The 15370-nt window shown below is 42.5% G+C and overlaps 1 protein-coding gene across 24 annotated transcripts in view; it reads right to left on the reverse strand.

The window, feature by feature from the left end:
* The window catches only part of DLG1 (discs large MAGUK scaffold protein 1), a 321932-nt gene that overhangs the window by 107568 nt on the left and 198994 nt on the right, over window positions 1-15370 (reverse strand). For all 24 annotated transcript variants that reach the window (XM_089675610.1, XM_089675624.1, XM_089675634.1 and 21 more), the window contains 2 exons: window positions 13760-13929; window positions 815-951 (listed from right to left, as the gene is read on the reverse strand). In XM_089675610.1, coding sequence (XP_089531736.1) covers window positions 815-951; window positions 13760-13929 — 307 coding nt within the window. The remainder of the gene's footprint in view (window positions 1-814; window positions 952-13759; window positions 13930-15370) is intronic.

The following is a 15370-nucleotide window of genomic DNA, read 5'->3' on the forward strand; positions in this document are numbered from 1 at the left end:
TGGCAAATTGTAACCTCTTCAGCACGTCTTTTTTTCAACAGTGGGACTTTGCGGGGGCTTCTTGCAGATAACTTGGCTTCACATAGGCGTCTTCTAATTAACAGTACTCACAGGTAACTTTAGACCTGCTTTCATCTTCCTGGAGCTGACTGTTGGCTGAGTCCTTGCCATTTTGGCTATTCTTCTATCCATTCGAATGGTAGTTTTTCGCTTTCTTCCACGTCTTTCATATTTTGGTTGCCGTTTAAAGAATTTGCGATCATTTTAGCTGAGCAGCCTATCATTTTCTGCACTTCTTTATATGTTTTCCTCTCTCCAATCAACTTTTTAATCAAGGTGCGCTGTTCTTCTAAACAATGTCTGGAACGACCCATTTTCCTCAGAATTTCAGAGAGAAGTGCACTGTAACTAGCATGTACAACATTTGCTGCCTTCCTTCCTTAAATAAGGGCAATAATTGCCACCTGTTTTTCAACGATTGAACGACCTCACTAATAGAACTCCACACTGCTATTATTTTGAACATGCCCCTTTCAATTAGTGATTCGATTACACAGAATCAGCAGCATGCATGTCATGACTGTTGGGTCTGTTAGATTTCTATTACGCTACTACACCTGCTAGTAAATTATTTGCCATGTAGAAATATTATTTCTACCAAAAACAGTGATCAGGTTAGTGATGTCTGACTGCTATTATTTTGAACACAACTGTACATACACACACACACATATATATATATTTTCAGACATGCATTTGTTGTGTAAATATGCAAATACATTTAACTGTTACAAGCCTAGTTATGCATACTTACTGCTAGAAGTTTATCTCCTATTTGAAGTTTTCCATCTTTATGTGCTGCACCTCCTTCAATTATTTTAGTCACATAAATACTGTTGTCACCAGGGATGTGTTGGTTTCCAACGCCGCCAGCAATGCTGAAGCCAAGACCTGTTAGAGACAACATTTTTACATGGAATTAAGACAAAACCAATCTTTTGAGAAATTCAGTTTTACTGAATTTCTAGAACCACAACACATCACTAGAGCAAAACCCAGCCATGCATGGACCAAAATTTACCTGGTTCAGCAGGAAACAGCCAAATTTAAACCTATGTGTGGGCAGGGAGGCTGTACAGAAGTCAATCGACCTCTGTGCAACTGTCCTGTCACATTTCCCCTGCTAGATCAGCATTGCAGGCTATAGTCTGCAATGCTGATCAATGTTTTCTGGCGGTGGGAAAATCTACCCGCTGTCAGAATACAATAACTCAAGTGTGTGGATAGAGGAATAAAGTCTTTTTCGTTCAACCCAATAAAAAAATTACTCATCTATGGGCTGCCTATGTGGAGCAGACAGTTCTGCTTTTTTTTTTTTTTTTTTAAACATGGGCAATTTTCAAAATTTGGTCAAAAAGAAAAAAAACAAAAAAGAATACTGACGACAAGTGCAATTTACTGTAGGAAGAAGCAAGATTTTTGATTTGCCTGGAAAATATTTTTTCTTGGAGTACTTTAGAGGACACAGAAGTGTTCATACTTAGACTACTAGTTTATGACGCACCTTGAGGTGATTGGACACTTGCAAAAAAGCAAAAAACTTGGCACTGCCCAGCAGGATGTTACATTGACCTAGCAAGGCCATGGCTGTAAGACACAGACCTAACCACATCCAAGCTTAGGAGAGCAATCTCCAGGACGTTTTGGAGCCTGACAAAAGGAAGACCACACTTTGTCCTGATTCAAATGAAAAACAGAGACCCCCCTGACAAGGAAGATATAATAAAGAAAAGGCAGGAGCTTGACAGAGGGGAAAGTGTAAACCCAATTGAATGGATTTCAGAGTGACAGGGGCATCTAAAGAGAAGGCCCAAAGATCCTTGGATCTGGACACTGAACAGACAAGGAAGTCTAAGACCCCTCCCCATCTGACAAGTTGGTATCCATCATCTGTACTTTCCACATCACAGAAGGGGATTTTGCCTACTTTAGCACCAGACTGGATAGCCACCATTCCAAAGATAACCTGATTTTGGTGTTCAGAAACAGGGAGATAAAAGGACAGAGTCCCCTTCTCTCAGGATGCCAAGTTGCAACAGTCTGAATGAAACTGCCTGTACTGGAATGCTTTGAAGAAGGCTACCATCAACACCAGCACCCTCAAGCAGGGGCAAATGGAAGAGCGATCCAGGGAACTCAGCTACCACACCTTGGAATGAAGGTTAGGGAAGGAAAACTTGTGTGTCCACAAAAAAAATGTATACAGCTGCTACAATAGCTCCATGATTGACTTCTTGAGCTTCATTAGATGAAGTCTTGCAGGACTTGTATTATCTACTGCACATTACTTCTGCAGGTTCAGATTGGTCAGATATCCAAGCAAGATCCGCTGGCTTGCAGAAAAGCCAAACCTGAAGGCAGATCCTTTATAAATACTCCCGTGGCCATGGTTAGGGCAAGGGGCAGAGGACAAACTGAGAATTGAGAAGCAAAGGTCGCACTAATGAAGCAGATATATTAGGGATGTGGAGGTAGTCACCAAGCCCAGAAAATTCCTCAAATGGAAGAAAGCGATCACTGACCTTAAAGATTCCATACAGAACTTTTGAACATGTAAGAACTTATTCAAGTGCTTCAGGACCAGATTGGGACACACACTGCCATTTAACTTGCAAGCCAAGAACAGGTTGAAATAGAAACCTTGAAAAATGTCCAGATCTGGAACAGAGACAATAAAACCCGGACAGTCCAACCAGTTCAGAGCAGCAAACTAGGCTTCTCTTGTCCGGTGAAGTATGCATGTTTAATGACATGAAGCATGAAGGCGAGATGCAAAACTCCTGGTTGTAGCCTCTGAACACAATGCTTCTAACCTATAGATCAGATATCTCATATTTACACAGCTGTGAAGAGCCCTCCCACTCACAGAAGTGGGAGCACAGCTTCACTGGAAAGGTAGTTTGTTGCCCATCTTGGCGGGCTTGGGCATGAAAAGAAGTTTTATGTTTTGAATCCCCCCCAAACTCCTTTTGGTTCCACACGAAGGTGGCTTTTTGCGTTGTGAGATTCTGTTGCTTCTTTAGAAGAATGCTGTTTCCCCCATTGATTTACTTGGATAAAGAGCATTCAGAGCATTGCAAACGAGGCATTAAGCCTCAAAAGAAAGCTCTGCAGCAGCTTTTCATAGGGGAGCTAAGTTGACTTAAGCCCCAGGAAACAGATGACAGAATCTCCCAGGTCATCCATGCAGAAGTACAAGTTTTCAGAGAGAAGCTGCATCTGCTGCCTGGCTGATGAACCAGAATTAAATACTCAAGGTCCCTTAGCCATACACTTTGCCCACACCAGCCATATCTGACAAACCCAGAGGGTTGCATGGCCGCATTAGCCAGATAAAAGGATGCATTAAAAAGGGGCTCATATTTTGTACGCAGGGTTCTTAAACACCACTATAACGTCCACCTGTACCATAACTGTCTTAAGTAAATAAGACACCACTGGGTCCACAGCATGCACTGCCCACTTTTTCTTCCATTGTGAACTGTTGTGTGAACCATTTTTGGGGCGCAACTACATTGCAAGGATAGACCTAGTCCTAGTAAAGGCCCTCTTCAGTAAGAAAAGGCAACAGAAAGGACTTAGTTGGTTTGGGCACTTTCCAAGACCCCCAACTCTGATATCTTAGGCTCAGAAGGCTGGTTCTCACCTGCTTGGGAATGCTCCATGTAGACCACCAAAATAGAAACAATTAACATGTCTGGGCATCCTCACTGGAGGATTTCCTTGGATCCTGACTCCTCCACTTCCTTCTCATCCAACCCAAGATAGGGTAGTAGAGGAAAAAAAATCAGCAGGTATCTCCCATGTGGACTGAGACCTAAGGCCTCTTACAGTCTCCACAAATATTTAAGCTGGGTATATAAACTTTAATTTTATTCAGCCGGCAGGCAGGAGAGAAAAAAAAAAAAAAAAAAAAAAAAGGTTTTCCCAAGATGTCCCTTCGACAGATGTCGATCAAATGACAGCCATACATTTATTGGAATTAGGCCGGCCCTTGCTGAACCCTCCAAATTTCAGTCAGTGTATAACTAGTATAATGGATACCCACCAGCAGTTTCAACAGTTGAAAAGGCAGCAGAAAATTCCTCATTGGATATGAAGGTCCTTAGTTCCCTCGGTCCCAAACCCCCTTACTGCCAGAATCCACACTTGACAGGGTTACAAGGGGGGAACATTACTCAGGATCCTAGTCTTAGCACCAAGAAGAAGCAGGAGGCCTTATCAAGTCCTATCACTTGGAGGGTTTGGGGTCCCTAGTCATGTTAGCCTGTGCTGTATAGGAGCTTCAGCAATTATGTCCTGCTTACCTGGTGTCCTAAGGGAGAAGGGCCGAATTCCAAGATGGCCACTAGACATGCATGGGCAGCAGCATATGCAGGAGGGTCACACGTGCACAGTGGTGCCACTGGGCTGTGTCTGCAGAGAAGACAGGCAGTCTTCAAGCCACTCAAGATTCTGTGCATCCAAACAGGGCAACTTGGCACCATGTTGCACCTTAAATATGGGTGTAACATGGTAAAAAGGTAGAGTAAGCTTTTAAAACTTGACCTGAAAGATGAAATTCAGAGAGTCACTTGGTTAACTTGGCTCTCTACAGCATCAAATAGATACCTTCCTTTTCTTAACCCACATTGAGGGGGGGATGTATGTTTACCTAGCACTGTTATGTAAATCACATGCCAAATTTTTCCTTCAGCTCTTGGCACTGAATAGAGAATGGGAGGACAAGAATTTGCCACATTGGCATGGAGGATCAAAAAAACTCTATTGATGTGCCTTGAATGGGCAACAAGTCACTCTAAGAGCAAAATATAGGGTTCAGTTAAACTGTAAATTAACAAAGCACTCCTTAAAGAGGACTAACACCTTAACCCAACCACTAACAGTGAAATAACTTCTAACCTGCCTTCTCTTCTAAGAAAGAATGAGGCCAATTAGCTGGTTTAGGTCCCAACCTCCCAGTACTTGCAGCAAAATTATGCAGCACTAGGCTCTGGCAACCAAATGGATTTGAAAAAATGTAAGGCATCCAATCGGCAGCTAAGATAATCAAATCAAGGAAGCAGAAATGATGTGCATTAGCACTAGTGACTGCATTGGCAACGTTTCCAAAATACACTTTATTGCCAAAAGTATTGGGACGCCTGCCTTTACATGCACATGAACTTTAATGGCTTCCCAGTGTTAGTCTGTAGGGTTCAATATTGAGTTGGCCCACTCTTTGCAGGTATCACTGCTTCAACTCTTCTGGGAAGGCTGTCCACAAGGTTTAGGAGTGTGTCTATGAGACTGTTTGACCATTCTTTCAGAAGCTCATTTGTGAGGTCATGCGTTGATGTCGAATGGGAAGGCCTGGCTCGCAATCTCCGCTCTAATTCATCCCAAAATTGTTTTATCGGGTTGAGGTTAGGATACTGTGCAGGCCAGTCAAGTTCCTCCACCCCAAACTTGCTCATCCATGTCTTTATGAACCTTACTTTGTGTACTAGTGCGTAGTCAGGTTGGAACAGGAAGGGGCTATCACCAAACTGTTCCCACAAAGTTGGGAGCATGAAATTGTCTTGGTATGCTGATGCCTTAGGAGTTCTCTACATTGCAACTACTGTAAGGGGCCAAGCCCAACCCCTGAAAAACAATCCCACAACATAATCCCCCGCCCACCAAACTGTACACTTGACACATTGCAGTCAGGCAAGTACCGTTCTCCTGGCAACTGCCAAACCCAGACACATCCATCGGATTGTCAAACAGAGAAGCGTGATTGGTCACTCCAGAGAACACATCTCCACTGCTCTAGAGTCGAGTGTCGGAGTGCTTTATACCACTGCATCCGTCGCTTTGCATTGCACTTGGTGATGTAAGGCTGGGATGCAGCAGCTCGGCCATGGAAACCCATTCCATGAAGCTCTCTACGCACTGTTTTGCTAATCAGAAGGCCACACGAAGCTTGGAGGTCTTTAACTAATGACTCTGCAGTCAGTGGATGACTTCTGTGCACTGTATGCTTTAGCATACACTACACTGACCCCCGCTGTCATTTTATGTGGTCTACCACTTGATGGCTGAATTGCTATGGTTCCCAGTTGCTTCCACTTTGTTATAATACAACAGTTGACCGTGGAATATTTAGTAGCAAGGAAATCTCACGGATAGACTTATTGCACAGCTGGCAGTCTATCACGGTACCACGCTTTAATTCACTAAGCTCCTGAGAACGACCCATTCTTTCACAAATGTTTGTAGAAGCAGTCTGCATGCCTAGGTGCTTAATTTTTTACACCTGTGGCCATGGAGGTGATTGGAACACCTGAATCCAGTGATTTTGAGGGGTGTACCAATAATTTTGGCACTATAGTGTATATCTCCCCTATTGTTTCTTCAGAGCAATCGTTACATTTCTGCTATAGGCCAAAAAGAAGAAAAAAAAATTTACGCAAAAGCACTTTTCTTACTTTGATCAGAGCTGTAGGGAACTTGCACATGGTACCGATATTTCAACATCAATATTCCTAGCCAATATTTCTAGTGTTATTTTCACGCATATTTGCATGCATGTACGTACACAAGCAAAAAAGTTCTAGCTCTCAGAATAGAATTTTAACCACTTCAAATGAAAATTTTACGCATGTAGAAGACTGACCGGCAACTTGGATTTATTTTTTTACTCATCTACACGCAGCGCATGCTTAACACGTCTGTGTGCAGGGACATTGAAAAAATAGGCAACATTTAGATGGGGGAAAAAAAAAAACTGTATGCCCAAAAATTCTGTGTTTTTAGGCAGCAGTGAGCAAGAGGATCAAAAAAAAAAAAATTAGGATTCTGGTTGAATGCATCGCAAAATTATTTACAAATGAAATAAATGCTTTATTAAATATTTACACTAGCGCCTAAACTCGTGAGCTTTACACACCTGTTTCAGGCACCTGGGAGGCACAGTTGCAGTGTACAGCCCCACTGTCAGTAGCATGTCAATGTTTATGACAGCTGGATAGACCAAGTGATACTTGTGTTTAGGGACATATGAGGTGATTGCAGGATTTTTGCATTCTGAGCACAAGTCCCTAAGCACAAATATCACTCAGTACAGCACCCAGTCACCATGCTCTGTGTCCTTCTGCATGTTCTGAGGACAAGGCATACAACACATGCCTTGAGTGCTTAAAAAAAAATAAAAAATTAGGGATGCACTGAATATTTGGCGGCCGAAACATCTGCCACATACATACAGCCCCATCTGAAAAAAATGTGGCCGATATGGATGCCGATACAGGGGGCTGTGTGTACTGCAGATGTGGGGATGGGGCCCTTTAACCACTTGACAACTGCACTATAGCTGAATGACAGCTACAGCGTGGTTGTCCAGTTCTAGGAGGATGTCATATGATGTCCTCCCAATCACAGCGGCCTTTTACCACGTGATCAGGTGTGTCCAATGACACAGCAGATCACCAGGTAAATACAGTTGCCGGTTATCGGCTGCACTTTCCTCAAAATGTCACAGCGTGAGGAAAGTACTGCCAATAATCGGCAATTGTCAGAGAACAGATAGACACTGATCATCAGTGCCGCCCACCAATGCCACTCACCTGTTCCCATCAGTGCCCAACAGTACCGCCCATCAGTGCAGCCTCATCAACGCACATCAGTTAAGGAGAAAAATTACCTGTTTGTCTCTATTATAAAATTTTGCAAAGAACTTTTTTTTTTTTGTCCATTTTTTGTTTATAGTGCAAAAAATAAGAAACACCCAGAGGTGATTAAATACCACCAAAAGAAAGCTCTAATTTTTGTGAAAAAGATAAAAATTTCATATGGGTACAATATTGCATGACCACGCAATTGTCATTCAAAGTGCGACAGCCCATAAAGCTGAAAATTGGCCTGGGCAGGAAGGGGGCATAAGTGCCCGGTAGGCAAGTGGTTAAAGGCAGGAGAGAAACAATGTTTACAGTGAGCTATCGCTAAATGTCACTTCCGGTTTTTAAATGTAAATACCGGTGCTTTTTTTTCCTTCACTATAGCTCCAAGAAGTAACAGTGACATTACCCAGTGACCCCGCCCCTTTGTTTCCTTTAGCGGCGCGGAGAATTTCAGCTCCTTCTTAGAGCTATAGTGAAGGAAAAAAAAAATTACATTTAAAAACTGGCATTGACATATAGCAGCAGCCAGTGAGGGAGCCTGAGTGTATACACTGCTCCCTCACTGGATACACTGCTCCTCTCCTGCCCACTCCTTGCACACACTGACGCCGCCCCCCCTTACAAAGAGGACCTGTCACTCATATACTATCACATACAGGACTATTGGTCCCCTACGTGATAGCAATAAAATCATAAGTATCGGCACCAGAATTTTCATCTCAGTGTGCCACTAAAAAAAAAAATGTTTTTTTTTTTTTTTTGGAGTATGTAACCAACCCAGTGCCTCCAACGGGTTAAAGCATGAGACAGCTAGATTTAGGACAGGAAAAGAACATCAGAAAAAAATGGTCTATTATAATAAAAGCACTGATAAGAAGTTGAGTTGACAGCAACAGCAGACTTTATAAGATGCAGAAAATTTCACATATACTAAAGGATTACCGTATTTTTCGCTCCATAAGACGCACTTTTTTCCCCCAAAAAAAGGGGGGAAAATGTCAGTGCGTCTTATGGAGCGAATATAAAGCGGCCGGTCCGGTATTTCTGCTGCCACCATGTCAGAACACCAGGCCGGCCGCTCAGCTGTTCTCTCCTGCAGGGCCTTACCTGTTCCTCGCTCTAGCGCTGCACAGTCTTCCCGCACTGGCTTCTGTGACAGCCGGGTGCCCACTGCGCATGTGCTGCGCTTTGTGAATGATCCGGTGTCTTCTGGGACACGACAGGTCCCAAAAGGCGCCGGGCCATTCACAAAGCGCAGCGCTTCTCGCGCATGTGCAGTGGGCACCCGGCTGTCACAGAAGCCGGCCCGGGAAGAAGAGGGAAGGAGAACTCCGCGGAAGTGGGAGCGGGTACCTGTCAAATTCAGGTACCCGCTCCCCCTCCCTCCCCTGCACTGTGTCCGCAGTCTCTGGTCATCCCCTGCACTGTGTCCGCAGTCTCTGGTCATCCCCTGCACTGTGTCCGCAGTCTCTGGTCATCCCCTGCACTGTGTCCGCAGTCTCTGGTCATCCCCTGCACTGTGTCCGCAGTCTCTGGTCATCCCCTGCACTGTGTCCGCAGTCTCTGGCCATCCCCTGCACTGTGTCCGCAGTCTCTGGCCATCCCCTGCACTGTGTCCGCAGTCTCTGGTCATCTCCTGCACTGTGTCCGCAGTCTCTGGTCATCTCCTGCACTGTGTCCGCAGTCTCTGGTCATCTCCTGCACTGTGTCCGCAGTCTCTGGTCATCTCCTGCACTGTGTCCGCAGTCTCTGGTCATCTCCTGCACTGTGTCCGCAGTCTCTGGTCATCTCCTGCACTGTGTCCGCAGTCTCTGGTCATCTCCTGCACTGTGTCCGCAGTCTCTGGTCATCTCCTGCACTGTGTCCGCAGTCTCTGGTCATCTCCTGCACTGTGTCCGCAGTCTCTGGTCATCTCCTGTACTGTGTCCGCAGTCTCTGGTCATCTCCTGTATTGTGTCCGCAGTCTCTGGTCATCTCCTGTACTGTGTCTGCAGTCTCAGGTCATCTCCTGTACTGTGTCTGCAGTCCATTGGTTCAGAATATTTTTTTTTCTTGTTTTTCGCCTGTAAAACCTAGGTGCGTCTTATGGTCAGGTGCGTCTTATGGAGCGAAAAATACGGTATATCATTTTCAAACTATTTCTTTTATGATTTTTACGAAACAAAATGTGCCATGTCAGCAAAAGAAGTAAACAGAAGGGAGATGGAGACTGAGAAGTATATGCATATTTATGACCAGCATGATACAGTGGGGAAAATAATTATTTGATCCCCTGCAGATTTTGTACGTTTGCCATCTTACAAAAAAAAGAAGGGTCTATATTATTTTATCATAGGTGTATTTTAAATGATAGAGACAGAATATCAACCAAAACTCCAGAAAAAAACACGATACAAATGTTATTATACTCACTGAACTGCAACTCAATTTATAAGTAATTGATCCCCTACCAACTAGCAATAATTCTGGCTCCTAGACTGGCTGTGTGCTTATGTGGTACACAGATAAGTCCTGTCAATTTAAGAAGGTGCTTCTTACGACAACTTATCTATAAAAGACACCTGTTCACAGAATCTCTTTCTTGGGCATCCCCATGGTCAAGACCAAAGAACTGTCAAAGGACGTCAGGGCCAAGACTGTAGACCTGGACATATGGCAATGTAGCCTTTGAGAAACGTGGCAGCTTTTACGGATTCCCTATTTTCCACTGTGTGCCAATAAAGTAATTATGAAGCAGATATGAGTTGCCAGCTACTTTGTCATATATCTTGGATTTAAAAACCAGCACCCCACTCACATCTGTCTGATGAGCAGTAGAGCTTGGGTGAACTGTTGTCTCGAAGACTGTAGACCTGCACAAAGCTGAAATGGGCTACAACTGTTGGAGCGATTATTCCGAAATGGAAGAAATACAAAATAAAAATCAATCGCTCTCAGTCTGGAGCTCCATGCTAGAATTCGCCTCATGGGGTAAGGATAATCAAGAGAAAAGTGAGGGATCAGCCCAGAACTGCATGGGAGCAGCTTGTAAATTATTTCAAGGCAGTTGAGGCCAAGCAACAGCTAAGAAACCTTAAGGATTTAGAGAAGATCTGTAAAGAAGAGTGGACCAAAACCCCTCCTGAGATGTGTGCAAACCTGGTAACCAACTACAAGAAATGTCTTACCTCAGTATTTGGTGGAGAAACCCTTGTTGGCAAGCACAAAGTCATCAAAGACGAATTCTCCTGCGTTCTAGGACCCAGACAGGTGGCGAATGGATGGAACCAGACCTGGAAAAATCGTCCACCAATGCATAAAGGGTTGTGCGGCTCCAAAACAAGGCTGGAGAAGCCCGACCAATACTGCAGAATGAAATGAAAACGAGAAGCGCACCAACCTTGCGCATTACCTCAGTAACCAAAATTTATTAATTGAGCTCTGATGAAGAAGGGACACCCTTTGAAACGTGTCAGCTGTACTGAATACCCATCCCCTTGATGGGATTCGCGCTATCTTCAAGTCCCTTTGAGGACTTACATGCCTGATTTCATTTGCTGTTTGTGAGTATATTTTTTACAATTAATAAATTTTGGTTACTGAGGTAATGCGCAAGGTTGGTGCGCTTCTCATTTTCATTTCATTCTGAAGCAAAGAGTCATGTTTTGCTTGGGGATCAAATACTTATGTTACTCACCGAAATGTAACTCAATTTGTAACATTTGTATTGTGTTTTTTTTCTGGTCGATCTTCTGTCTCGATCATTTAAAATACACATACAGTGGATATAAAATGTCTACACACCTCTGTTAAAATGTCAGGTTTATGTGATGTAAAAAAATGACAAAAATCACTTCAGAACTTTTTCCACTTTTAATGTAACCTACAAACTGTACAACTCAGTAGAACAAATTGAAATCTTAGGTGGAGGGAAGTAAAAGTAAAAAACTAAAATAATATGGTTGCAGACGTGTGCACACCCTTAAAATAATACTTTGTTGAAGTACCTTTTGATTTTATTACAGCACTTTTTGGGTATGAGTCTACCAGCATGGCACATCTTGACTTGGCAATATTGCCCACTCTTCCTTGCAAAAACATTCCAAATCTGTCAGATTGCGAGAGCAGCTCCTGTGCACAGCCCTCTTCAGAGAACCACACAGATTTTTGATCGGATTCAAGTCTGGGCTCTGGTTGGGCAATTCCAAAACTAATATTCTTTTGGTGAAGCCATTCCTTTGTTGATTTGGATGTATGTTTTGGGTCGTTGTCATGCTGAAAGATGAAGTTCCTCTTCATGTTCAACTTTCTAGCAGAAGCCTGAAGGTTTTGTACCAATAGTGACTGATATTTGGAACTGTTCATAATTCCCTCTACCTTGACTAAGGCCCCAGTTCCAACTAAAGAAAAACAACCCCAAAGCATGATGTGCCACCACCATGCTTCACTGTGGATATGGTGTTCTTTTGGTGATGTGAAGGGTTTTAGCGCCAAACATATCTTTTGGAATTATGGCCAAAAAGTTCAACCTTGTTTTCATCAGACCATAACATTTTCCCACATGGTTTTTGGAGACTTCAGATGTGTTTTTGCAAAATTTAGCCAGTCTTGGATTTAAAAGGCGTCCGTCTTGCCACTCTACCTCATAGCCCAGGCATATGAAGAATACGAGAGATTGTTGTCACATGTAACACACTGCCAGTACTTGCCAGATATTCCCTGCAGCTCCTTTAATGTTGCTGTAGGCCTCTTGGCAGGCTCCCAGAACATATTTCTTCTAGTCTTTTCATCAATTTTGGAGGGACGTCCAGTTCTTGGTAATGTCACTGTTGTGCCATATTTTCGCCACTTGACAATGACTGTTTTCACTGTGTTCTACGGTATATCTAATGCTTTGGAAATTCTTTTGTAACCTTCTCCTTACGGATACCTTTGAACAATGAGATCCTTCTGATGCTTTGGAAGCTCTCTGCAGACCATGGCTTTTGCTGTAGGAGGTGACTAAGAAAATGTCAGGAAAGACCTACTAGAACAGCTGAACTTTATTTGGGGTTAATCAGAGCCACTTTAAACGATGGCAGGGGTGTACTGACTCAGATTTAACATGATTTTGAATGTGATAGCTTAATTCTGAACATAGCTACATCCCCAGTTAGAGGGTGTGCACACCACATTATTTTAGTTTTTTTATGTTTACTTCCCCCCCTAAAAGATTTCAGTTTGTTTTTCAATTGAGTTGTACAGTTTATAGGACACATTGAAAGGTGGAAAAAGTTCTGAAATGATTGATCATTGTCTAATTTTTTTTACATCACAGAAACCTGACATTTTAACAGGGGTGTGTAGACTTATATCCACTGTATGACGACAATTATAGACCCTTCATCTCTTTGTAATTGAACAAACTTTCAAAATCTGCAGGGGGATCAAACAGTTATTTTCCCCACTGTAAATTATCAAAATATTATTACAATTTCCGCATGAATACAAACAGCTGCAATTACTAAGCTGAACTGTTAAAAGAAAAAGGAAAAAAAAAACAAAACTTAAAAATATATAATTATATAATATATAAGGTCTTAATTTGGGTAGCCTACTTCATAAGCTATTCCGATATCGCCCACCTAAAACTGTCAGTGACAAGTCCTTCCATCTACTCTGAATTGTCATGTTCTGCAATGCGTTTTTCTTTTGGTTGCCTGGCAACCTTATTAGAGTGCTAAAGTGTAACTTGTGTCCACAACCCAGTTACAGGGAGCTTGCTTGAGAGTGTCAAAAACACGAAAAGATGCATTTGTGTGTGAATATGTACAGTGAATATATAGATCACAAACAAAAAGAATGCAGGCTAAACAGGTCTGTGCAGCCATCTTAGCTTTGTTGTCAACACAAGGATTGTTAAACAGTCTGCTGCACACAACCACAGGCTAAACACAATCCTAAAAAGCAAAGCTTAAGAAGTGATGTATTTAGTAAGCACAACTTGACATGTATAGTAAGTGGATTACTGCTGACTTAAGGACTCCTAACAGGCCATTGTTTAGTGTAAAACAAGGTTAGCCTTCCCCCTTACTCACCTTTAGGACCTTTAACCAGCTTTATTTCCATTATTTTCTCTGTGATCGGCTTTCTTCTTCTGACATATAATCGTACAATGGATCCTGCCTCTTTTAATGCCTCAACGGCTTTGCTGTGTGTCACATCATGTACATCCACATCATTCACCCGTAATATACAGTCATTAACCCTGAGGAGACAGCAATGTATATTTTAAAGGTAAGTAGTGGTTTAATTCAGGGAAAAGATAACCTACAGTTTACACCAATGACATGTCAAATGGAAAAGTGCACATGATTTATAATATAAATGTTTTCTACACCAGATACTGTGCATTTTAATTTAAAACAATGTCTTAGACACAAAAGGTACAAAACACAATTCTACAGACATGCCTACAATGTGAACAAAGTTATTCTCAGACACTGATCATCCAATGCCGATACCTCATCTGACAAGTTACACATGGTCATCTCATAAATAGCTTACGTCCTTGTTTCCAACCCTTTGTTCCCCAGGATAGTAAGATCATATAGGCAAAGCCTTCTGTCCTATATTGTTTAGTGTACTTTCTAGCAGAAAACTGTATTAAATGGTCTTCTGAATATGTTAGGCACTAACAAAAGTCTTCAAAATATTACTTTGTATACATTACATTATATCAAGCGAGATAAATGGTGCCAAACAATATGCCACTGAACCTTTCCTCAGAGTAAAGCAGTTCATAGATGGATCAAATCTCAGCCGGTTCAGCAGGGACTAGCCAAGATTTGATCCATCCATTAACAGACTGGTTGTACTGAAGTCGATCCACAGATCGACATGAGTAAAACTAACCTGTCAAGTTTTTTTTTTTTTTTTTTTTTTTTAATGCGATTACCCAGCCGAGAAGCTTGCCCTGCCCACTAGCAGAACACAGCGCTATGGCAGGGATTCTTCCATCAACACTGACTGTGTTCATGGGGAAATCAAGCAATTTTCTACAGGTGGAAGGAAAGAAACTTGCATAATCTATGAGCTACTGAACAGAAAAGCTTTTAATAAAGCCATTTATGAGGCCGATTCCAGGAACAAAATTTAATTTTGTGCATCTAAACCCAAAAACACAAAATGTATTATATGGCAGTTTGCCAACCCCTAGGACTGGTTCACATGTGAATTGCACAGGAACAAGGTCTGCGTTCCTGAGTGGCTTAGTATGCTGCAATTTTCAGAACGTTCATTTGAATAGGCTGAAATTGCACCGGATAGTGGTACCATGCAATCTGGTACAGGGAAACACATTGCAATTGCAATCTGTGAGGGGTGTCATTAGGACTATACTGACAACTACACTTCCTGTATTTAAGGCGGCAGCCATGGTTGCCATTCAGGCTGTACTTCAACATGTTTGCCCTTACTCATCACCATTACGCAGGGGGTAGGGGCCTGAAGTGTACAGAAGATAGATGATATTTTATACTTCCAGGTGACCTCATAGTAAGTGACAAGGACACTGCATTTCCAGCAATATCAAGAGGCAGTTTCAATACTTGCTGAAAATGCACTTGTCCTAAATTAATTAATGCAGCCACCACATCCAGTGACTGCAAGCTACCAGTCAGCTGCAATAGAACAACATTTTTGACTTG

Source organism: Staurois parvus, unplaced genomic scaffold, assembly GCF_062004578.1.
Source record: "Staurois parvus isolate SC_StPar_1 unplaced genomic scaffold, SC_StPar_1.0 ptg000155l, whole genome shotgun sequence".
Lineage (NCBI taxonomy): Eukaryota > Metazoa > Chordata > Amphibia > Anura > Ranidae > Staurois > Staurois parvus.